Genomic DNA, 25,380 nt, shown 5'->3' on the forward strand with positions numbered 1-25,380 from the left:
CTCAGTATTTATTACATTATTACTTATTAATATTGCATTTTCATATTTTCTTCTTCACAGTCAGTAATGAGGAGTCAGAGATTCTGCTGCTTCTTTGTTCTGCTAATATTAGCTATAGAGAAACCTGGACAAAAGCCAGCTGGCTCTCATTCAGTCCTAACAAAACCATGCTCAGGTCAACTGGAAGGCAAATACAGCTGGAAGAGCTGCAGTGCGTTGGCACTATTATTTCTGATAAGGAAGGAGCGTGACCTTGTGACAGCAGTTTGTGGTCTTGCAGTGGAATACTTATTGATCCCTGTTTTTAAGGCGAGAACAGGCCTGATTTTTGGCAATGCCACTGGAGATTTATTCTGGCAATCTGAAAATGAAAAGAGAACTGGATGGTGTAGCGGAATGCGTTCTGCATAGCTGGAACGCTCGATAACACTCCAAACAAATTTCTGAGGATACCTAGCACAATAATACACCCTCCAGGATGAAGAAATCACTGGGCGTTTTTTTTATATTGAATAAGACATTAAAAATCATGGTGTTGTCACTGAATGATTTTGCCTTTCCAGGCTACCGCATCCTGATGCTTCTCAGTTTCCTGGGAGGTCTTCCCGAGAGACGCTGCCTGCAGGGTCTGCTTCCTGCTCGGGGAAACGTCCTCCATGTCCCCTGTGGTTCGGACTGCACCCCCGGACGGGGGGAACTGCTCTCACCGGCCCAGGTGCCGTGGTGGGCATTGCTCGTGGCAAACAGGGGAGAACAACTTCACCGATTCACAGGCTCTCGCTTGAGTTTCTCGCCCCAAACGCGCCCAGGCCTCCCTGTCCCCCTGCTCTCCCAGCGCTGCCACTCCCCGGGAAGCTGGTGGGCACCCAGGCCCTTTTCCACAAACCTAGATCTTACCATACGCTTCCAAGTAAAGTATACTTCCATTTACACTTTTTTTTCTTCTTTTTCTCTAAGCTGTACAAACTCTAGCTCTTTCTTGCTATGTGCAAATACTAGAGTCATTGCCGATTTATTTTGGGAGAGTTCTGGCACAGTTGTGCAGAAAAAAAAAAGCAGTAAAAAGTTAACTCCAGAGTTATCATATTATCCACATAAAGATTATTATTATTTTGTTGTAATGCCCATTGCTTATCCTTTTCTATCTCCTACCAGAGCTGGAAATTTTTCCCTTTCTTCACTGAGACAGCAAGGTTTGCATTTGCACTTTGTCAGATTACATTGCTCCTGGAAGTCCAGAAGTCATCATATATCAGGGACTGAGAGAACCTCCTTTAAGTGTGTGTTATCAGTGCCGCGTTAACCTGCAATTTAAATTAACTATAAGGTGAGCTGTATTACAAGGTGCAAAAGGGATTATTCTCAGAACTTTAACATTTTCTTTATATATATATATATTTTATATATATGCATTATATATATTTCTTGGTGTGCTTGTTGTGCTGATTCAGACTATAAGCTCACTGGAGGGTCCCCCCGCCGGCCAGCGCTCAGCCCCCCCCCTCCCCTCCTCCCCCCCAGCCCGGCACCACCGCCCCGCGCAGGCCGAAGGGCGCCGCCGCGCACGGCCGGGAGGAGCAACGCCTTCCGCTGTGGTTTGTCCCTGCTGCGCCCCCATAGCAGCCCCGCGCGGAAGGCCGTTGCGGGGGCTCGCGCGGTCGCCATAGCGACATGGCCTAGGCGGCGGCGGGCGGCGCTGCGGCCTGCGCGGCGTCGCGGCGGCGGGCGGGGCGCGGGGTCGCGGCGGCGAGGGCCGGGCGGGGCCGGGCGAGGCCGGGCCGGGCGAGGCCAGGCCCGGCCAGGCCAGGCCGGCGGCGGCGGCGACGGGAGCAGGTGTGGGGCCGAGCGCCCCGGCAGGGATGAGCCATGGCGTCGGTGAAGGTGGCGGTGCGAGTGAGGCCCATGAACCGCAGGTGAGTGGCGCCCCGCGGCGGGGCCGCCTGGCCGTGCCCCGCGCCCGCTCCCCAGGCCCGGCCCCCTCCCCAGGCGCGGCCCGACGCGGCGCGGCCCGGCGGGGGTGCTGCCGCGGCTCTCTGGCTGCCTCCAGCCAGCTCGGCTTCTCTGCCCACTTCTGCCCCACCGCCTCTGCGAGACTGCAAACGTAACCGCGGCGCCTGCCGAGGCAGCGGGGGGAGGAGTAACGCATTGCCCTGAGCGCGCGCGGAGCCCCTCATCGCCGAGTGCCTGCTCTGTCCGGAAGCTGTGAAAGTTTGAGATGTGTAAAACTCTGAACTGACAAAGCACCTCGCACCTCTACGGGCTGTGACAGACTTTGAAATGAGGGAGTCTGAACGAAAACTCTGCCTGAGGCTTTCAAGGGTTTCTCGGCATGCAGCAAAATAATTCGTCATTGCAAGAGCTTCTTTGGAAGCGATTGCTGGTGAATCCTTTACCTCTTTGGCAGGCTGAGAAATACTGTCCCATTGTGCTCCAAAGATGTGGAGCCTTTCAAGGAAACTTCAGTCTGTCATGATCTTAAGTGTTGGTTTGTGTGATCCTTTTATAATTAGAAAATGTTTGCTTTGATGCAGATAAGAAATTACTGAGGGACAAGGAGCTGTCAAGAATATACAATCAAGCTTCTAAAATGTTAAAAAAATCTACCTGTTCATTTAGTCTGAAACTGTCCTGTTTACTTACAAGAGAGATATAGTTGCCTAGTTCAGTTGTAACACCAGCTTTTGCAGAGGAGCCATTATGTTATTAGTAGGCTACTTCAGCTTGATGTTAAATAAATGCTGCCTGGCCCATTTAGTGTGTTGACAAGGGTTTGTCATCTGCTTCTTGAGATGTGTCCAGGAAATAAACACCATTTTCTTTCTCATAAAATAAATGTGTAATATGCGCAGTAAAGTAGCTTTCATTTTTAATGATGTAATTTAAGAGCCATTTGTAGTAAATTCAGCAGACTCTACTGGCAATGCTCGTTTTTGTTCTCTTGGTCTGGAATGATGTAGCCAATTAAAAGAAAAAGGTTTTTAAAAGCATAAATGGGCAATTGGACTCCTACTATTCCTTTTATTTGGTCTGATTCAGATGGTTCTTAAAAAATCAGTTCATGAAGTTTTGAAAAAATCTGTACATCTCTTTTCAGTGGGAGGAAAGAAAGCTTATGAAGATAAAGTTCATGCAGATTGTAAGGTGAAAATATTGCAGATTAGCAGTTTTAAGTAATTTTCCTTAGGCGGTTTGATGAAGCTGAATGGTTAGAGTTCAGGGTTGGCAAGCAATCTTGTTGCTCTCCCTCACACCTCATTGATTTAGCATATGATTATTACCAAGTTTTAAAATGATTCTATTTATGTGCTTCACTTTCCCTTTAAGAGGCTCTGACAACAAGTAGTATAGGACTTTAAAGTATTGCTAAGACTTGTTATTTTTATTGCTTTGGTAGCATGTGAGGGTTTCATTTCTGGACTTAGAACTGTAATGTGCTAAGAGACAAAAAAATGTGAAATGAAAAGCATATAGTAGAATAGATAAGGGGTGGTATTTGTGATAGGCAGTGGAAACACCAACTGATAAAGCGTGCGTAGAAATCTTCAAGTATTCTAGCAAAAGAATATTACAGTGTCTCGGGACCTGGTGTCTGGATTGCATGTGAGAGGATAGCTTGAACGGGGCTAGCTCAGAGCATACCTAGAAAAATGAAGAAAACAGTGTGTGATATGATAAAAAGGGAAGAGCCTAAGAGCAGGGCAGAAAGAGGGCTGATGTGGTTGAAGCACTGGGCCAAGAAAGTCATCCTTGACCTAGTGTTCAGAGCAGCTGTGAGTGGGCTGTGAAAAATTTTATTCTGGAAACTAGGAAGTTTCTAACTAAGGAAATAAACTGTGAAGAGCCTTCCAGTTAAAGCTGTTAAAACCTTGCTGTTCATAGGGTGGTGCTTGATGTCTATAAAGCATGTATCAGACAACTGGATTCAGTGACATGGGACGTTTCTTCTTAGTCTTGGTTTTTAGATGCACCGTGGCTGTTTGGTGTGCCAGTGAGTACCTCAGACCACTTTGGCAAATCAGTAGTGGTGCTGAAAGCTGTTTTTCAGTCAGTGGTGCTCTTCTTCAGCCAGTACGGAGCTGATGTGGTATTGTGGCTGCTATAGGTGTTCTCCTTCAAGATATTGTAAAACTGAGATTCTAAACCTTAGAGGATCCAATAACTTTTCCCATTGCAATACTGAACTGTAAGCCAGAAACAGTAATCATCTTTTGCTTATATTAGTTTCCTTTGTGCGTGTCTTCTCTGAAGTTATTTTGCCTTTCCCTTTATGGATTGTTGCAGTAGGCACTGCAGTATTTTATAGAAGAAGGGATTTTCTGTCAACTCAAAGGAACGTACCAAGTGGGTGTTCATTCTGCAGCACTTGTTTTCAAAATCTTTAACACAGTGCTATGTGGAGTTAAGTTTTATTTCTTGTGTGTCTGTAAATTTGCTTTCGTTTGTTCTAAGCTTAATCATATAATGCAGCTTATTTCATGAGTCATTTTTAATTAGAGAAGACAGAGTTAATGAATGGTTGTTGGTAAGACTCTTGCATTATGGAGCAGTTGCACTGTGTGCTGTCATAGCACCATTAACGGTGTAATAGGTCATGAACACGTGTCTTGGAATGAATCTTGTGACAGGGAGGGAGGAAGGTGTTGTTTTAGGATAGCTTGCTATTCCAGTGCTTAGATGACAAACTTTGATAGAGTCTTTTTTTTTTTTTTTTTCCCCTGCTGTGATTTACTTTCAGTAGCCTCTTTCTTTGCCTTGACCTGAAAGGAATTTGTTTCAATGCCATTGTCAAAGCCTTTGACAGTTTTCTAAAAATAGTTAACATCCCAAATTGTGTCACTTATACCAGAGGTTTTTGACTGTATCTCTAGATAATGTAATTCAGTCTATGCCTAATGACTTTGCAGTTTCTTCTTTGAAACCAATTATAAGTGTGAGCTTAGAAAGTTTAGTTACTTGGTGAGTCTCCCATCTATCCTTTGCTTTCACTAATTCAATACAGAATTGCAAAGACAGCTTTTCAGTTTGTGCTTACTGTGTTAATGTTTCTGTAAAATGGCTACAAACCTGTCAGTCAGCAGAAGATTAGGTTTTCTTTCTGGAGTAGAAATCTAGAAGACATTAAATTGGATGGTTGATGTATCTTATTTTGGCAAATTAATGGTTTTGGCCATCACTCATTTATTTTTAAGGTTCATTTTCCAAAACAGTCATTAGGTATGTTTGTTTATTGTCTTATAATCTGGAGGACTTGACTGGAGGATCCCATACCTGGTCTCACAAAATGCAGAGTTTCTTATCAAGATTCTGTCATTAGTCGGAGTAGCTGTTTTCTGGACAAAAAGATGAGATTATAGAGAAGTGCTATAGACTTCAAGGCATTCCTGTGTATTTAGTGGGCAGATGACTTTGGTCTGTGGGTTACCAGACACTGTCTTCTGTGGTGTTTGGGATCACATTTAGTCTATGCTAGTTCTGGGTCTTTGCTTTGTGTTATGCCCTGTATCTGCACAGTTCAAGTAAATACATTGCTTTACATGCATCTCTTTAGAGTCTTGTTAAGAAACAGTGAAGGGGTAATCCCTTTTTTGCTTCCATTTTACATCAAGTTTTCTTTGCGTGGAAGCTAGAAATCAATTAATATTCGGGAAAGCCACCTTTGCACTTTTTTTGTCAGTTAAATAAAACTATCTAGAAGGTACTGACTACATAAGAGAATGTTTAGAAGCTTAATAAAGGAAATATTACCTGAAAGAATCAAGTTGATATAACTAATTCTTATGCTCCGCAGTTGCTTACACCTGATGGGTGTAATCTATTTGTTTTTTATTTCATGAAGTAATAGAGGAAAACATGCCTTTTCTCTTTAACCTTTTTTTAATCCCTTTCTTGCATTTGCATAGACTAATTATTGAATTAAACTAGTTGAATAAACTAAATGAGGATCATATGCTTTCTGTACCTGAAGAAGATGCAGGTGACATCAGAATGTGGGTTTGCACTGCAGTAAACTCTTGTTCCCTGTGCTCAACCAGTGGTCTCAACAGTTGTAAGCATTTATTTAAATGAGCTGCATACACCTTCCCACAGCTCTGTCCTTATTTTTAATCTAAAGAAACAGAAATTCCAATTTGATTTTAAATGAGCAATTTTTAATACTGCATGCACACTCCTTGGATTTGCTCTCTAAACTAAACTGACTGATAGGCATGGCAGAAATGCACACCAGCAGCTATAGTGCTCTACATGGTTATATAGTCATTCACAATTACTATCCAAAGATTAACTGCTTTTATGTTTGATACTGGTGAGAAATAGAAAATATATTTTACTGCTTAGGCAAGGCTTTTGTGTGACTCTGTGATTTGTTTGGATTAAAAGCCATGCCAATACTGATAATTTAATCGTGCAGAATGTATCTGTGGATTATCCATTAGACATAAGGATGTCCTTGTTGATTTTACATTTTATGCCTCTCAGTTATGCTCATAAGTCTACATAAGTCCTCTGCTTTCAGGACTGGAATCTGAGAACCCTGGGAGGTTTAAAGGCAACATGATGTTATCTTTAAAAATAACTGCTTGTGCAATTCAAGCCGTAGTATCAATAGCAGAGTTTTCGACAGCTCAATTTAATATAGCAATGCAAGGGACAGATACACAAAACAAGCTGTTTCATTTACAAGAAACATGTGACTAGAGTGTTTTTGTACCAGCAGACAGAGATAAATAAGAAGACAGTGAGAGGCAGCTGAAATCTTAATTTCCACTCCTGATGCTTAGAAGTAGTTTACTTAAGAGCTAACTGGTATTAATGTTATTCTTAACTTCCCATGCTTTTTTTAAATTGAGAAGGGAAGCAGAAGAAGCATGTGGAGAGCTAATTTTACAGAATTTCTAATGCAGGCAAGAGAGGAATGAATTGGTGTCTCATGATAAATTGCTGTGTCTAAAATATATGGTAGTATGGATATTTTTCATTTTCATGAAAGATGGAGTGTTTTGACAATATATGTATATACATATAACGTTGGTATAAAACAGGTAGAGTGAGAAAAGATGGAATGATTCCAAGCAAGGACACCAAAAGCTGAATATATTTTTTTCTGAAGCAGATGGTGAAGTTTTTGATGCATGTATTTCTGAGCATTAATTGTCAGTTGCTGTTCTTAAGAGATGTCAAGTGTAATAGGAGAAACATAACTCAAAGCTTGAATATGGCTAAGTGTTGCAATACTGATGTCACTCACTTTCTATACTACAATACCACTGAGTGTAAGTCATTTATCAGCAAGTTCAGTTTGATATTTCTTATGTTAACTCTTTGAATTTTTGTTTTAATGATGATGCTTGTGATTGGATTTATAATCATATACAATTTCTCTGCTATAAAGAGAAGTTGAAAGATCCATAAGGATAGTTGAGGCTCTGGTGTGCCTAGGGTAGATGTACCTCTGTCTTGCCTCTTCTGTTGTGTATGGGTGAGTCTGAGTCCAGTAAAAAACTACTTTGATGCAGAGTTGGCAGGATAAACTAACTGTTCTGAATGAGTCTTTTTTTGCCTTGCCGTATTTATGTCCAAAACCTTGAACCCATTTAATGACCTCCAGCAGATTTTTTTTCCTTTGGGAAAGTTTTCACAGCAGATACTTTTTGGGAAAAAAGTGTAAGCCATGCGTATAGGTAATGACTTTCATCAGTATGCTACTTCCACTGTTGGTGTTGGAACAATTCCTAAAGATGTAGACTCTGAACTTAGTTTTTGGGTCCATGTAAAGTTCATGCTAAAAGGACATTCGGTCTGAAATTAAAAGGGACAACAGACCCTGTGCCCTGCCGGAACGCCCGGAAAAAGCAGCAGGTGATTGTTGTGGGGGACTCCCTGCTACAGGGGACGGAGGCATCTATCTGCCAACCTGACCTCTTGTCTAGAGAGGTTTGTGGCCTGCTGGGGGCTCGTGTGAGAGATGTCATGCAAAGACTGCCTAGGCTCGTCCATTCTTCGGACTATTACCCACTGCTGCTCTTCCATGTGGGCGCCAATGACACCAAGGGCAAACTGGAGACCATCAAGCAGGATTTCAGAGCTCTGGGGATGGTGGTCAAGGGTCTGGGAGCCCAGGTCGTCTTCTCCTCAATCCTGCCAGTAGGGGGGATGGATGAGAGGAGGAGGAGACGGACTTTCCAGGTTAACGACTGGCTGCGCCGCTGGTGTTGGCAACAGGGTTTTGGTTTCTACGACCATGGGACCCTGTTTGAAGATCGACAACTGATGGCAAGAGATGGGATCCACCTCACAAGGTGGGGCACGCGGGTCTTTGCCAACAGGTTGGCCAACCTGGTAAGGAGGGCTTTAAACTAGGAAAGATGGGGGAAGGGGAGAGTTATAGTGACAGGGTAGTTGGCAAAAGACAGGTCAAGTCAGGATGCCTCCAACAGGTGAATGCAGCCAGGGAAGTGCGCATGGGATGTGGCTATGGAGGACCCTCTTTTACCCCTCCTGGGAAACCTGCATGCTCGATCACCTCCCTGAAATGCCTGTACACCAATGCACGCAGCTTGGGGAACAAACAGGAAGAACTAGAGATCTGTGTGCGGTCACAGGGCCATGATCTCATTGCCATTACAGAGACATGGTGGGATAGCTCGCATGACTGGAGTGCTGTCATGGATGGCTACGTGCTTTTTAGGAAAGACAGGCCAGGAAAGTGAGGTGGTGGAGTTGCTCTTTATGTGAGAGAGCAACTGGAATGTACTGAGCTGTGCCTAGGGGTGGATGAAGAGCAAGTCGAGAGCTTATGGGTAAGGATCAAAGGGCAGACTAGCATGGGTGACACTGTTGTGGGTGTTTACTACAGGCCACCTGATCAGGATGAGGAAGTTGATGAGGCCTTCTACAGACAGCTGGAAGTAGCCTCATGATCACAGGCCCTGGTTCTCATGGGGGACTTCAACCACCCTGATATCTGCTGGAAAGACAACACAGCTAGGCACAAACAGTCCTGGAGATTCCTGCAGAGCATTGGTGACAACTTCTTGACACAGGTGGTGGAGGAGCCAACAAGGAGAGGTGTGCTGCTGGACCTGGTACTAACAAACAAAGAAGGACTGGTTGGAGATGTGAAGGTCGGCGGCAGCCTTGGCTGCAGTGACCATGAGATCGTGGAGTTCAGTATCTTGCGAGGAGGCAGCAGGGCACCAAGTAGGATCGCAACCCTGGACTTCAGGAGAGCAAACTTTGGCCTCTTCAGGGACCTGCTTGGAGGAATCCCATGGGTTAGGGCCCTAGAAGGAAGGGGTGTTCAAGAGAGCTGGTTAATATTCAAACATCACTTCCTCCAGGCTCAAGAGCGGTGCATCCCTATGAGTAGGAAGTCAAGCAAAGGGGGCAGGACACCTGCATGGATGAGCAAGGAGCTCCTGACAAAACTCAAGCAGAAGAAGGAAGGATACAGAAAGTGGAAAGGGGGACAGGCCACTTGGGAGCAATAGAGGAACGTTGTCAGAGTATGCAGGGATGCGACGAGGAAGGCTAAGGCCCGTTTGGAATTAAATCTGGCTAGAGATGTCAAGGACAGCAAGAAGGGCTTCTTCAAATACATCAGTAGCAAAAGGAAGACCAGGGAAAATGCGGGCCTATTGCTGAGTGGGGTGGGTGCCCTGGTGACGAAGGATGCAGAGAAGGCCAAGTTACTGAATGCCTTCTTTGCTTCAGTCTTTACTGCTCAGGCCAGCCCTCAGGAACCCCAGATCCTGGAGACAAGAGAGAAAGTCTGGAGGAAGGAAGACTTTCCCTTGGTGGAGGAGGAGTGGGTTAGAGATCATTTAAGCAAACTTGACACCCACAAATCCATGGGCCCTGATGGGATGCACCCACGAGTGCTGAGGGAGCTGGCGGATGTTATTGCTAGGCCACTCTCCATCATCTTTGAAAGGTCATGGAGAACAGGAGAGGTGCCCGAGGACTGGAAGAAAGCCAGTGTCACTCCAGCCCTCAAAAAGGGCAAGAAGGAGGACCCAGGCAACTACAGGCCAGTCAGCCTCACGTGCATCCCTGGAAAGGGGATGGAGCAGCTCATCCTGGAGGCCATCTCCAAGCATGTGGAGGACAAGAAGGTGATCAGGAGTAGTCAGCATGGCTTCACCAAGGGGAAATCATGCCTAACCAATCTGATAGCCTTCTCTGATGGAATGACTGGCTGGGGAGATGAGGGGAGAGCAGTGGATGTTGTCTACCTAGACTTCAGCAAGGCTTTTGACACTGTCTCCCATAGCATCCTCATAGACAAGCTCAGGAAGTGTGGTTTAGATGAGTGGACAGTGAGGTGGATTGAGAACTGGCTGAATGGCAGAGCTCAGAGAGTTGTGATCAGCGGCGCAGAGTCTAGTTGGAGGCCTGTAGCTAGCGGTGTCCCCCAGGGATCGGTACTGAGGACAGCCCTGTTCAACTTCTTCATCAACGACCTGGATGAAGGGACAGAGTGCACCCTCAGCAAGCTCGCAGATGATACAAAACTGGGAGGAGTGGCTGATACACCAGAGGGCTGTGCTGCCATTCAGAGAGACTTGGACAGGCTGGAGAGGTGGGCGGAGAGGAACCTCATGAAGTTCAACAAGGGAAGTGCAGGGTCCTGCACCTGGGGAGGAGTAACCCCATGCCCCAGTACAGGTTGGGGGTTGACCTGCTGGAAAGCAGCTCTGCAGAGAAGGACCTGGGAGTCCTGGTGGACAAATTAACCATGAGTCAGCAATGTGCCCTTGTGGCCAAGAAGGCCAATGGGATCCTGGGCTGCATCAGGAAGAGTGTTGCCAGCAGGTGGAGGGAGGTGATTCTCCCCCTCTGCTCAGCCCTGGTGAGGCCACATCTGGAGTACTGCGTCCAGTTCTGGGCTCCCCAGTACAAGAGGGATGTGGCACTACTGCAGCAAGTCCAGCGAAGGGCTACAAAGATGATTAGGGGACTGGAGCATCTCTCTTATGAGGAAAGGCTGAGAGAGCTTGGCCTGTTTAGCTTGGAGAAGAGAAGGCTGAGAGGAGATCTTATCAACGTGTACAAGTATCTGAAGGGAGGGTGTCGAGAGGATGGGGCCAGACTCTTTTCAGTGGTGCCGAGCGACAGGAGGCGAGGCAACGGGCACAAACTGAAACACAGACACTTCCATCTGAACATGAGGAAAAACTTTTTCACTGTGAGGGTGACAGAGCACTAGAACAGGTTGCCCCGAGAGGTGGTGGAGTCTCCTTCTCTGGAGATATTCAAAATGCGCCTGGATGCAATCCTGTGCAATGTGCTCTAGGTGACCCTGCTTGAGCAGGGGGGTTGGACTAGATGATCTCCAGAGGTCCCTTCCAACCTCAGCGATTCTGTGTGATTCTGTGAAAAGTAGTTTTGGTTTTGTAAGGTACATGGAGGAATGATTTTATCTTCTATTTATTACCTCTCACCTCCTCAAGAGAAGCAAACAAAGAGTTTTATTTTGCAAGGTGGTCACTCCTACTTCCTTACAATAGGTCCCATAGTAACAGAAGAACCAGGGGAGTGACCATCAGCATGATAACATACCATTCATCTGCCCTTAATAATTGTGGTCTCTTAACTGACCTGAAGGAAGATGTGCTTAATGGACTGGTTACGCTTGTTAACACAGTGGTTATTGCCACGTTCCCAAGGGGAGTTAAGGGCAGTGGGGCTGCTTGATTAATTTGCTAAGCACAGTGAGGCTGCCAGAGGACCTGAGCGAATACAAAAACCTAGTACTTTTTTCAACTGTGATGAAAAAGTATAGAATCTGATCAATATTTTCCCTGGAGGTGAAATGAAATGACCATTGTATGGCTGTGCTATCTGCTTGTTTGAAATCTAGAACCTTGAGAGAAATTAAGAAAGAGAGATAGATGGGGAAAATGGTTGGGCCTGCTCTGAAAAGACTGCCTGTCTGACCACCTGAGTCTGGCGGTATCTGACCAGTGCTAGGGAGGGTGCTGCCTGTTAAAAGTAGCAAGCATGTGTGTTCTTCAGGCACAGGTACCAGCAATGACATAAACACTTGTAATTACATAAAAATGCCCTCAAAGATAATAAAAGTGGAGTCTTACTGATCATAGCTTGTGACTGTTGTCATTGCAGTCTAGAGCTTTGGAATGAATGTGCAAATGAACTAATAGTGTTTGCTAGGAAACACAGGTGGTATGTATTGTGAAATTTCTTTAAATGTCGTCTGAGGAGATTGTATATTTGAGGAAGAGATGCAGTAAGTTGTGTTATAAGGCTGCAAGCAGACCATTTGAAGATTGAGGAAAAGACTGGAGATTTTGCTGCTCTGTGCAAGGCGAATGGAAGTAGAAACCACATCTTGCTCTCAGCAGAGCATTCACTGACTGAAACTTAGAAGGACTGGAGAAGATAAACATACAGAAGAGCACAGTGGGCCGAGATAAAAGTCTAGATTAGCGGTGGCAAGAATAAGCAAGAGGTGACAGAAATCTTATAATCAATATAGTAATATGGGAGACAGTTTTTAAGTTTTTCTGTTTAAGGATAGTAGTAGATGCAGAGTTCAGCATTGGTTATGTTGGAATGGAAGAAGAGGTGACTGTGAATGAGGGGGAAAAAAAAACTAAGTTATTTTACTCAGCAATATAAAGAGAACTTTGCAAATGTATAACAATATAGTCACTCTCCTGAAGAGTTTAAATAACTATTAGTCTAGCCATATGTTTCCTAAGGTATGGTAAAATGGAACATTGGCTGTCTGGGTTAATGAGTATGGTTTAATGAGAATATAATCTTTGCTAACACGAGAAGTTAATCTCAAAGAGAGGAGCCAACACCAAGGATGAGAGTTGGCTGAGAATATGGATGTCACAAATCAGGATGTTCTAGAAAAACTTGTTGGACTGTAGACTTTTCCTTAATAGAAAATCTCAGCAATTCTGAAGCAAACTGAAATTTAGGGGGTAACAAGCAATAAAGAATGCCAGCAGTCTCTGGTGTTTTGTTTCTTCACTGTATCTCATCTGTGTTAAAATACATGGTCTTCTGAACACTGGTGGCCTGTGGCTTACTTTCCTCTGCTTTTCTTTCCCTGCCCCTTCCTCTCTTGTTAAGCTTTGAAGTTTTTGTTTAGAACCCAAGACTTTGAACTTAAGAATGTGATATAATCACAGTTTGGTTCTTACTTGCAAGTATTTCTTACAGCCAAAGACTGAAGTTGCTTTCCCTGCTTCCTGCGGTGAGCCTCTACATCAATATCTTTTTAAGTTCAGTTTTTAGAACCTCATTATCTGAGTTATGTTGGAAAAGATCAACAGAAATAACTGGAATCATTTGTTCAAAAAAAAAAAACCCAAAAGTTGAGCTAAATGTGTACTTTATATGTTATGACTGCCAGAAAAGATTAGGAGATGCAAATCTAGAAATATTTATAGAGTTTAAATGTTGAAAAGAGGAATTAATTATTTAGTTAGGGCTCCTTTATAATATCTTGGGAGTAATGGGATGAAGCTAATAACGGAACAGCTTAAACTGTATCTAAGGAATTACTGCTTAATGAGATAGTCCAGGCTGTGGAATAGTCTCCCAAGGGGAATGAAAGCCCAGGCAGTTGGGAAGACTTAATTCCTATGAAGAAAGTCATTATAGAAAATGATCTTGCTTGAATGGTAAGGTGAGACTAGACCTAGATGACTTTTAAGTAGCTTCTGCATTTGCCATTCTACCTCTGACTTCCTCTGCGGTTGTTTTTTTTCAGAGGTTTTTAAAACAGGACACATAATAAGCCGGATGCATAGTCTTTAAAACTGTATCTTGCCATTCTCGTGTATAAAGCCAGATGCCTCAGGGAGGGAGAGTCCCAAATGTAGAGCTTTGTCTTGGTGTCAGTGAGTGGCAAGACTAGAGCTGACTTAACTGCTGTTGAAGGAGCTCTCAGGTGTTTAAGCAAAATATTGTGCTCCAATTAACTGAAGAGTTAATGGCTGGAACTGCCAGTGAAGCTTGCAAAAACTATGAAAGAACAGGAAGCCCACATATATCCTCTGTTTACATATGCTTATTTTCCTGACCTTTTCAGTTCTTAATGCGAATGCTTCAAAATTTTTCAAGCATGCAGGATTTGTCACAATTGCTACCCTGTTTCTTCTCTCCATAGCACTGAAGAACAAAGACCTTCCAGTGCCAGTGTGGCTGGAGCATAATAGCAGTGTGGGTGCATATGGGGCAACATAGTTCAACTTGCATCATTTACCAATTCTAAACCCCCAAACTTTACAATCATAAGCATTTTGAACTTCAACTAGTTTTGGAGTAGAATTTCCTAGTTTATTTATTTCAATATTATCAAACACATTACCAGGTTACCTGTATGTGTTATATCACTACAATGATGAATGATAAAATATTTTTAAACTCTGCTTTTTGTTGAGAGCTCCCTGAGACCAGAAGAGAAAAGGATAATGGATCTCTCTATATTGTAGCTTTCCCTGATGAAATGTAGGGGAAGAAATGTGAGCCTTTCAGTTTCTTAGTCTTTGTTTATTTGAAATTTAAACCAATTTTGAAATAAATGGGATTAGCACTGAGCTGTCTTAACATAACTGAGCTCTTGAACTAGAAGATTCTCAGAAGTCTGAGTATCTGAAAGGCAAGTATTGTTGGTAAGAACAGCTGACTGAATTGAAGAGCGAAGTCCTTTATTTTCTACTAGCTATAAATACAAAGCCAGACTTATTTACTGAAAGAGAGTCTTTCAGAGATATCTAACATAAGAAGGGCATATATGGCAGTAGACATCTTAATGGCTGATGGGCTAAAGTTCTTACTGTTCAACTCTCAAATACTGCAAATGGTCCCCCCCTCCAAAAAAAAAAAAAAAAGTCTACTGAAGAAAACAAGAACACTGCAGAGCAGCAACTTGATTTCTTTGAATCAGGCTTTGTTGTACTTGGGAGGTTAAGGAGATGCTGTCTTTATGACTTGGAATAGCAGGAGTAACAAAATACTGAATCAGAAGAAACAAAGTATTAAAAGCAAAATATCATGTGGACTAAAACCCAAGAGTTCTAGAGAAACTTCATAGTTACCTAATAATTACGACAGAACTCCAGAATGTCCTTCAAATCAACTTGGTTGCATCTGTGGTTGTGTTCTGCCTTGCTTCTGCTAAAAAAGAAAGAAAGAAAGAAAAAAAAAGAAAGGCCTTTGCTACACTTTTCTAAAGGCTGACATCAGAAACATGTAAGAGGGGGCTTCACTTGAGGATATTTTACCACTCTGAGAGCTATGCAGGACTAGAACTGGTAAGAACATTGCTGAGCCTGATCTGTCACTCCATCTTTGCAGGCAAAATAGAAAAGTTACAGTCAATATAGCTTGCTGCTTGAAGCTTAAATATTATTCAGGTTATTATGTGATTTTTTTTTGACCATGGCATATGTGGATACAATTAATTTTTTTTAAGCCAGCTGTTGCTACTGATTCAAAAATTTGCTTACATGGATGCCCACTAGAATTAATCTGACTCGTTGGGAGGTGACATCTACCTATAATGCTGTTAAAAGTACAGCTTTAGAAAGCATGGCAGATACATGATTTAATGTAATGAACAGTCTGTATGTGTTATCATGAGTGTGCATAGCTTCCTGAGAAACGCTAGATATCATTTGACATAAGACAGCACAAGGACATCTGTACATTCATTTTTCAGGAGAGCCTTACTACTGTAGATTAAACTACTGCCTTTCAGTATTGTTGGTAAAATTTAATATTATGGCCAAAGGCATTTAATCTAGGTTGTCCTTCATAAAAGAACAGATACATGTGTACTAATACATAAACTTGGGGATATTTCTGTTTCTTGAGATGTAAAATACTTTCCTTGTTTCTATGTTCTCCGAGTTTGTTATTCTGGCTTCTCGAGGTGAATCTTATGATGTTGTGCAGCCAGTCAGTCAGTCAATCCACATGCAATAACTTTTGAACCTGCTGGCTGATGTTGTCCAAATTTGACAGTGTAGTAGAGGTCTCAAAGATAAGTTGTGTTGTTCAGAGAAAACTGGAGGTTGGTAAAAGTGAGTCTGCAGAGCCCTCCCAAGCGAGGGGGACTGCAGCCCTTACCAGCTCTCGGAAAATCCAGCTAGGAACGTACCCTCAAAAATAATGCAAAGGACGTCTATTTTTATTCATTCTAGTTGATGTAGAATGTGTAGTTATTAACTTTTAGGCTGTGTTAGTGTAAAGGTGGTTTCAGTGATTTAATTGTGATTTTGTGGATATATCAGTCAAGAGTGCTGGGTTACTTTGAGCTAAGGATATGTTGGGCTATTGCCCTGCTATGCAGAAAACTGTGATTCTTTTTTTTTTTTTTGTATAGAGTAAAATCACCTAGTATAGGTGACTCAACCCAGAGTGTATTCCCAAAATCTCAGGATTAAATCAGATTGCATGGCCTGTTCTGATTTTAATTCTCAGGTGACAGTGTGTTGAGACTTTTTGAATTAATGATGTTTATGGAAAAATATCTTTAACCCAAATAGTTATGAAGATGTTTTGTATACAGCCACTTAGGTTTTTCTTTTTGCTGAACTTAGATATGCTTTTTTTCTTAATATTCACATATTTTAAAATGATGGTTTATAAAAATGATTTAGCAAGCATTTATAAGTCAAAAATAAACAAAAACCTCTGGACAGAAAAAAAAAATAGGAATTTTGTGATATTTCAGATTGCACCAGCTGCAAGCAGCTTAGATCAATAGTCAGAATAGTTACTTTACTTTTTGGTAGTTACAGGAAGTAAAAAAATTCCTTGCACAGTGGATTTTTTGTTTGGCTTTTTAAAGCATTTGGTTGAATTGAACCCTCCCCTTTTAAGAGTTACTCGAACAAAGAAAAGTGCTCTTGGTCTGTGTAATTCAGTCAGGCATCAGGGCATAATGTACAATGTGCAGTTAGGGCATGGCTGAGCTACAAGAAGAAGCCAGGTTCTTTGTGACACACTTTGAGTTTGTTTTTTAGTTAAATCTACCTTGAATTCTCCTGGGTATTAAGCAACCATTATGCATTCACATTACAATCCCAGAAATACACTTGGGTAGTGAGCAAGTAGAGTGATAAAATTGGAAGTTCATAACACTGTGCCTAAATGATAAATATAAAAAGAAACAGGCACTTTTTTGAAAGGAAAAGCCATTGAGTATGGTTGAGTTGCTTTAACTAAGTGCTCAGACTGTTTTTGAATAGTTGAAAAACAAAATCACACACCTGCTCTTCAGCAAAATCCTCTTCTAATGGGTGTTCCATTAGATGTCTACAGTTGAACATATTTCCAAGAGTATATTTTACAAACCCTCTTTTCATTTTGACATAGAGAGGCCCAGTAGGCAATTTAGGTAGTACCTGTGTCCTTAGCCATTGCAGCCTTGGAAGCATGCTGAAGTAGTTTTTTGGAACACCATATTCAGCAAAACTGTTGATCGCACTTTTTTTTTTCTTTCCTTTTTGGCTTTTTCCCCCACCTTCTGAAACATATCTTGTTCTTGCTGTTTTCTTCCCAGAAGTCATCCATCTGACATCACAACTGAGTATGAGAAACATAATATGATTCCCAATGGGATAAGCTGTAGTAAGTACTCTAGTGTCAGAATAATACAGAACAGATTAATAAAAAGCCCTTCTCTATTTAAAGAACTTATTTTTCCATTGAAGGACCTTAAAGGTGAACTTGGAAATAAGACAAAAAAGATTTTTTTCTTCATGATAGTGATTTTCTAAAACTTCCCTTGTTCATTAATGTTTGAAATAGCAGTGCTTTTCCATGTCCTGCTCCCCTCCCTCTGTGGGAGGACCTTTAGAAGGTCTTGTGGAGCATTGGGTAGGTGACATAAGGAAAGGATGTAACTGTAAGTTACAAAGCAGGAAGTGCCTTCAAAATCTGCAGATACTGTTAACATATGACTACCAGTAGTATGATTTGGACTGGATGCCCATGGAGTTGCAAAAACTGTTCTGGTCTTTGACCTGCAAAGAGGCAGGGAACATAAGGGAAGGAGAGGACAAGGAAAGAAACCTGACTTAGATATATCTATATTGCAGTTTCTTCCATGAAGCTACTGGTTTTAGTACAGCTTCGGAGTCATCTTCAGTTTTGGGCAGTTCTTCATAACCCGCATATCCCTTGTAATAAAGAGGAACTATTAAATCTTTGCCCAAGTAAACTATTTCTTGTGCTAGCCCATAAGACATGCATGCTAATTCTTTTAAGCCTGTCTTGGTACTGATACTTATATTATTCATTTGAAAATAGAATGCCAGTATTATTTGAAGTAGTTTTCCTGATTTTTACCTCCTTCCCCTTAACTGCTAGGTGACTAGCATAACAAGTAGACAACAAGTAGAGGGTTAATGCTAACACTCACTTGAGGTGTTTCCTGATGTCTGTGCCAAGGAGCATGCCTGCTTGATCACTTTATAGTTTGGTGAGGAGCCAAGGGATCATGGGTTATAAGTTTCATTTCCTTGTGATCACAGAACTCCGCATGGTATATGAAACAGCAGTGAGGGAAGCCTGAAGGCTGGACTTAAGCACTAGTTTGTGAGCAGATTGGGCTTCAGGGGAAAGAAGTTTTCTTAAATCAGCAAAGCGTTAATTGTGAACTGGTTTTGGCAGCCATTATGTTGCCTTATAATGAAGGGAAAGGAATTTGTGGGGGCAGAGTGTCTTTGGTTGGTGACTGACACTTGTATCTGAATTGAGAAATGGCTCATGTTTTACATTGATGCTGTAAAAGCGGCTGGTTAGAATAAGATTCTTCTAGCTCTGAATGTCCTCAGAAGGGTGTCCAGAAATTGAAATCCAGCTGTTTACAGCTTGAACCTCTAATTAAGGTGAAACTTGCTTTCAAAACCTTTTAAAAGGAATTCAGCCTGCTGCTGAGCTGCATAAAAAGATTGTTTTGAAGAGATTGTCACTGTGCAAGCAATTGTTTTCTAAGGGATCCTGTCCAACTATTCATGCGTATAATAAATTATGCTCAATTGTTTCATATTACAATTAAACTTTAATATTAGATTTTAATGTTTTCTCCTGTTAATTTTTTTCACTTGCCTCAGGTTGCCTGTTGATTCTGACCATAGTACTCCTTTTTCAGATTGTCTTCTCCTTATCCTTCCCCTACAAAAATGCAAAATTCTGTTTGTTTCTCTGTTTTCAACTTGTGCTTTAAAGGCCTTTTTTTGAAATTTGGAATCCTTGTTCTGTAATCTAAAAATATTTAGTAATGTCAGTATGAGCACAAAGATTAATGACTGTAGGCTTCTTAAAAAATAGTGTGGTTCATCTGAGGGTATTACACTTGAAACATTTTGTATCTGTTTTCTATTATTACCATAGTTTTAAATTTTGTAATATAGACAGCTGGCTAGGTTCAGGAATGAATGCACAAATACCATTTTATTTTTCCCCCTTGTACACCTCAAGCATGAAGGAATCCAGACAGAAGATCCTGGCCCAAATTTCATCCCACCTGGAAATCTTCCAGACTTTGTAGTGGAAACAGGCTACAAATTGTTTAAAACAAACTTTCATAATAAGACAGGCTATATTTCATTGGGCAGGCTGGATTATGCCTTCCTTGAGCAAATAGTTACTGACAGGTAGAGACTGCTTAGGAAGTAGGTGAATGGTAGCTAGGCACATGCTGCGTTACTGCTATGTCAAAATCTATTTCCTACTAAAAAGTACCATTGGAAACGTCCCCTTCCGTTCCCTGTTTATCACCCATAACTGTCTTCTAGTATTTCAGTCTCTAAGTGTAGACCTAGTTAAAGATGCTGAGGATGACATGGAAATGATTAAAAGGCATCTCTAAAGTCATGCCGCTAACGTTTTTTCAATGGTAGATCTAAATTCAGATGTATAATTAATGCTGTAATTATTACAATTATGTATTTTATTAGCTTAGAAAATAACTTAATGTGTTGATATTTAAATAAGCACTTTTATTTGCTTAATCTTTATTCATTAATTCAGATTTTAAGATGGGTCTTGATCTTCTTTAGAATTTCTACCAGAAGACCGAGTGTAAATAAAGGGTAACTTTTCAGGTTCGACTGAGGAACACAGAACTAAGTGGTTCAATGCAAAATGTCACACTAAATAGCCTGAAACCAGGTCTTCTGTTAATGAGAAGTTTCTCTTTTTCATTTTTTAAGATGGCACAAGCAAATATCCAGTAATTGCTGAGATACTGTGCAATATAATAAAACAATCTTTTATTATTTATTTATTTATTTATTCATTTTGCTTTAAAGCCCTCTGCTTTCTTTTGTACCTGTCAGATGCACTAGTTTATCAGCTGGCCTAGCAGATTTTTTTTAGTTTTGGAAGAAGTGTGTCTACTAGCATTTGGTGAGTGAGGTTTTGGTTCTTTTTTTCTCATGTGCATGTTTTTAATAACAGAGGAGATGATATGCTCAAGCTTGTCATTCAAGAGCAGCCTGTTTAAAACAAATGTAGTTATAAAATGCATATTACACTTACGACTAGGTATAAAGAAATCACAACTCTAGCAAGCAGATTGATGCATGCTGGTTTTAGGCACTGAGATAACTTTTTTTTTTATGATACTTTGAAAACAGTCAGAAATAACTGGCAAGACATAGATGTGTGTGCATGAAAATACTGTCTAGCAACACTGTAATGGACTGCTGCAGAAATGGACTTTTTTCTCCTGAAATTGTTGAATTCTCGGGAGCAGCAATCCTGTGTAACACTCCCTCGGTAGTTAGAACCTCTCTCTCCTGCACTCCTATTCATTACAGCTCAAAAATATGTTGTGTACCCCACTTCTAAGAGAGTTTAAAATATTGGGGGTTTGAGTTTTTAGTCTTTTTTACGTAGACATTTGGGTAAATTGGGACTGCTGCTACCATGATGGTGGTAAGAGGCTGGGATTCATTTTATAATGCTGTGCTTCAGAATTCTTTAGAGCCATGTAATTGACTTCTCTGGGCTTTGGATCAGACTACTTCAAATTAAGAACAAAACATTTGATTGACTTGCAGAGTCAGATTTCCAAAGTAGGTTTCCCCAAGCTGCTTCTCTGTTACTAGATGAAGGGATTTGCATTTGGAGGCAAGCCCAGGTATTTCAGGTATCTCCAATGACAATAAATAAACATTGAAATGAAAATGAAATGAAAATGGATTCACCTGATTGACTGTGGCAAGCAATTTATTGAATAGAGATATGACTGTGAATAATTGTGATATGTTTTGTTTAACATACTCAAGTCTTGCTTTTACTTTCAGGGAGAAAGACCTGGATGCGAAGTTTATTATTTCAATGGAAAAAAATAAAACAACAATCACAAACTTAAAGGTGAGTAAGCACAATTTAGAAAAGGAAATTCTAACCAAGTAGCTGCCAAAACATGACTGAACAAAACAGTGGTGCTCACTACAGTACGCTATGGAGAACAGCCCTTAGTTTCTGAAACACTTAAGCAGTGTTGAATTAATTCTTTGGGAAAACAGATTTAACTGTTGCTGGTTGTACCATGGTTTTCTGAAAACCATTCTATAGATGATATCTGCTAGGTTTTTCTAAGGTGTTTATTGTTCTGGTCATTACTTAGATGGAAGGTGAAAGCCTGGAAGAGAAGAGAGGTATATGCCCAGTAGCTATTAAACCTTCCGTTCATCTGTAAAAGCAATCTCCTGGAATTCCCATGAAAATGAACTAAACCCAGAGTACCCATCAGTTGCTATAATATTTTGATGATGTAATTTAACATTTCTCTCACCAAGAGAAGTCATTCTCAACAAACAGATATTTGCAAGATAGTTTCCAATGGCAAATATATAAAAAGGAATTTCAGTACACAGTTTGTCTAGACTGATTCAGATAGCAGTGTATGTTGCTGAGGTGTATTGCTAACTGTCCTGTCTTGAGCATGGTGCTAGCCTTAAACAGCAGGCCCATAAGACCATTTTAATTGCAACTCTGCACTGAAATGCTATTTACAATGCAGAGGTCTCTCTGGCTCCTATTGATTATACGTGAAGAATAATCCCTTATTATAAACTGAATTTCATATACAGGACTGATCTAACTAAACATAAGTATTGTGACAAAAATGCACTCTTGTGTTAGGATAAGTAAGCTAAAATTCAAAGCAAAATTCATGCTGTGCTCCCTTTAGTGTGACTATGCCTTAATTCTGAAAGGTGTTTCTACTGCTATTTTTTTCACTGTTCTTGGAATAATAGGCTAACCTATCACTGTGATTTTCTCACTGTGTGTAGTCTTGTGTTAAATTTTCATCCTGAATAGTTATTCTAAAATGTTTTTAAATACTTCATTAGCATATATTGTAACAGTGCTTTTTTTTTTTTTTTAATAGATACCAGAGGGTGGAACTGGAGACACAGGAAGAGAAAGAACGAAGACATTTACCTATGATTTTTCGTATTTCTCAGCAGATAGTAAAAGTCCCAGCTTTGTGTGTCAAGAAACGGTAGGATTTCTGAATGTTAATAATTGATCTTTTCTGCCCCTTTTCCTTGGCCTGGAAGTATTCTTTGAAACATCTTTCTGTTTAAAGTACTTGTGTAATTTAGAAATTCCCTAGATGCCTGAGAGTTTGAATTTTGTTTTGTTTTCTTTTTTTAACTTACCTAACACTGTTAAGTGCTATGTTTTCTCATACAGCAGACTAAATGCCCTTTTTCTGGTTCTCATCTGATTTGTCTTTTGAGGTCAAGTTAGGAAACTTCTCTGAGCTATTTTGTGGGAGGAGGCACTAGATTTGTTTTTGAACAGATTTAAAAAAAATCACTTTTGAGAAGCAAGTATGCATCCTTAATTCATATAGAAGGGAATATTCTTCTTGTGTAGTTGAAGTCTTTTTCTGAGCAAAAGGCGTAGACATTGATGAACCTGCTCAAAGGAGGTTCTTCTCTCTTGAGTACTCTTTCTTGGTTTAGGAAGGACAAAACTGCCTTTCTCCCTACACACTCACAGTAGAAAACATGATGCTTTGAACTCTTAAGTTCTAGGTTGGTAATACCTTAAGTTTAAAGATGTGAGGAGAGTATCTTTCTTTTTCAGAAAAACTTTTTTTGAAACCACAGCCTGTGTACACATTACTTTTGATGCACTGATATCTCTGCATAGCTATAAATCTAAGTTTGAACTATAGGCATCGTTTAGATGAAGAGATAGGCCCTCCTTGACTTTGCATTTCATTTGAACATTGGACCTTTTTGCTTTTTTCACACTCTGAAATAGTTATCTAATAAAATTCAAGTGTTTAATTATTGTTATCTTCTCTTTTGGTTTTGTGGACCGTAGGATGGTATAAGTAAATATGTACATCTTTCCTCTTAAAATAATGCTAAGGTTTGCTGAATATACCATAAGCCGGCTGGCTACATACCTTTTTGGTATGTACCTCATCTAGTCTGTAATCCCAGAATTCAGGGATATTTGTGTGTCTAATCCTAAAAAGCCTGGGAATTAAAACTAATAAGAATGAAAAATAATTTTAGGCAAATTTTAGGTATTTTTAAGAATGACTAGATTTGCCAATATAAATAATGATTATAAGTGTTTGACAGGAAGTTCACACTTGAAATTTCTACTTTAACCGTCAATGCCAGCAGTAGACTCTCTTTTTCTGAAAACGTTTTTCTTTATTTCATAGAGTTAATAATAAGCATTTAATCTAAACATTTGGTCATATGTATTCTTAAAGTTTATAGATTGTTATTTCTTTATGATGTCTTTTCAAAAAGCACAGTTTTTGCTATATTCTTGGAAACATCCAGAGGCATACATGTATTTGGTCATTGATGTAGAAGTATCCTTATTACTTTAGCACGATGTGAAATTCATGAAAAAGCGTATTTGGACCCAACGACTGGAGCCCTAGTTCCTAGTGAACATTTTTAAACAAGTGTTTCAGACCATGGGCCTTCTTTAGACCTTTAGCAAATGCTTGAAGTTGAGCGTATATGCAGAGATTTTTCTAAAATTAAAGGTGCTTTGATAATGTATTTTTTTGCTGTGTTTCCAACTAAACCTTGAGGTTTTTCATTGTGGTTCTGCAGACCCAACAAATGCCTACTTTAAGTGTGCACTGGGGTTGCTGCATTTCTTGTAGAAATTGATTGGGGTCTCCTTCTAGGATTACCTAGTTTCCTGAGGATTCTTATGATTCTCAGTGATAGCTGGTTTCTGTAGTGCTCACTTCTTCTTCCTGATATAGACGAGCACACGTGAATAAAGTCTTATTGATCATGTATGAATGCATATTTGGAAAGGTCTGCAAAACTTACTACGGAATTATTTACAGAAATTCTTCTTAAGCACTGATTGTGGCTGATTATTAGTTTTATGCATATTTCATTTTTTGGATTCCTTAGGCTGTTGATTCACACTGTGAGCTGTAGAGGGTTTTTTTGTTGTTGCTTTGTCTTTCTTTACTTGACTTGAGACTTGACTTATGGAAGATAACTTAATACAAGAACTCATTAAAAGAATATCAGGGAGCAATTTCCATTGTGTTCTTTTTTTCCCCCCCATTTTTTTTCCCTAACATGTTAGACTCTAACATAGACATGTTAGATTTTTCCCCAGCATGTTGCTGTTACCACGCAGTTTTGTTCTAGAATATGAATATGCTGTGAAATAATGAAGTTTAATGAAGTTTAACTCTTGTTAAAACTGCCATTTGCAAAGGAAATTAGAATTAATATAAATGGATATCAAAATTGTATCCTGTGCTAATGTCCAGTTTCCATACTTCTGTACTGTAAGTGATAAAAATAGCTTCTCCCTTAATGGTGCCATTTTGCCTCTGTTTCAGAGTAGATCAGGTTGAGGCAAGATCAGTGTGACTTGTCTACTGGCTTGAGGAAAAAAATGCCGATATACAGATAGTTGCAGCAGACTTTAAGCCTTTAGACTTTTTCTTTAGACTGTGAGTTTTATGGTTTATAGTAGTAGTATGCTAACATCCTAGACATGACTTAGATGTCCATGTTCAATATTCTGCTATTACAGCATGTCCCACAATCCCAGACTCCCTCCTTGGTCCTGACTGGCAAAAATCCCTGCTTCTCTTGTTCAGTCATAAAAATGCTTTTGTCCTTATATCAAGTGTTGTGTTAAATGTCATGTGTATAGCACGTTGAAAACAGAAGGCATTTTAAAACAAAGAGAGTGCAATTTCTAAGCAAATGCTGCACAAGCTATTGTTTTGCTTGTATTTCATATTTAATTGAAAGACTTTGTAGTTAAGCTCTTATCAACTTGCTGCAGAATTTCTAGTTTTCTGCACCAGTGACATAGAAGAAGGGTGCCTTTCACGTTCATCTTGCTATG

General features: G+C 40.5%; 1 protein-coding gene across 4 annotated transcripts in view; it reads left to right on the forward strand.

Moving 5' to 3' along the window:
* Window positions 1-1,775: 1,775 nt before the first annotated feature.
* Window positions 1,776-25,380, forward strand: part of KIF16B (kinesin family member 16B) — a 150,884-nt gene continuing 127,279 nt past the window's right edge. For all 4 annotated transcript variants that reach the window (XM_067292883.1, XM_067292885.1, XM_067292884.1 and 1 more), the window contains exons 1-3: window positions 1,776-1,913; window positions 21,303-21,372; window positions 22,397-22,510. In XM_067292883.1, coding sequence (XP_067148984.1) covers window positions 1,867-1,913; window positions 21,303-21,372; window positions 22,397-22,510 — 231 coding nt within the window. In that variant the 5' untranslated portion in view covers window positions 1,776-1,866. The remainder of the gene's footprint in view (window positions 1,914-21,302; window positions 21,373-22,396; window positions 22,511-25,380) is intronic.

The sequence above is a fragment of the Apteryx mantelli genome, chromosome 3 (assembly GCF_036417845.1).
Source record: "Apteryx mantelli isolate bAptMan1 chromosome 3, bAptMan1.hap1, whole genome shotgun sequence".
Classification (NCBI taxonomy): domain Eukaryota; kingdom Metazoa; phylum Chordata; class Aves; order Apterygiformes; family Apterygidae; genus Apteryx; species Apteryx mantelli.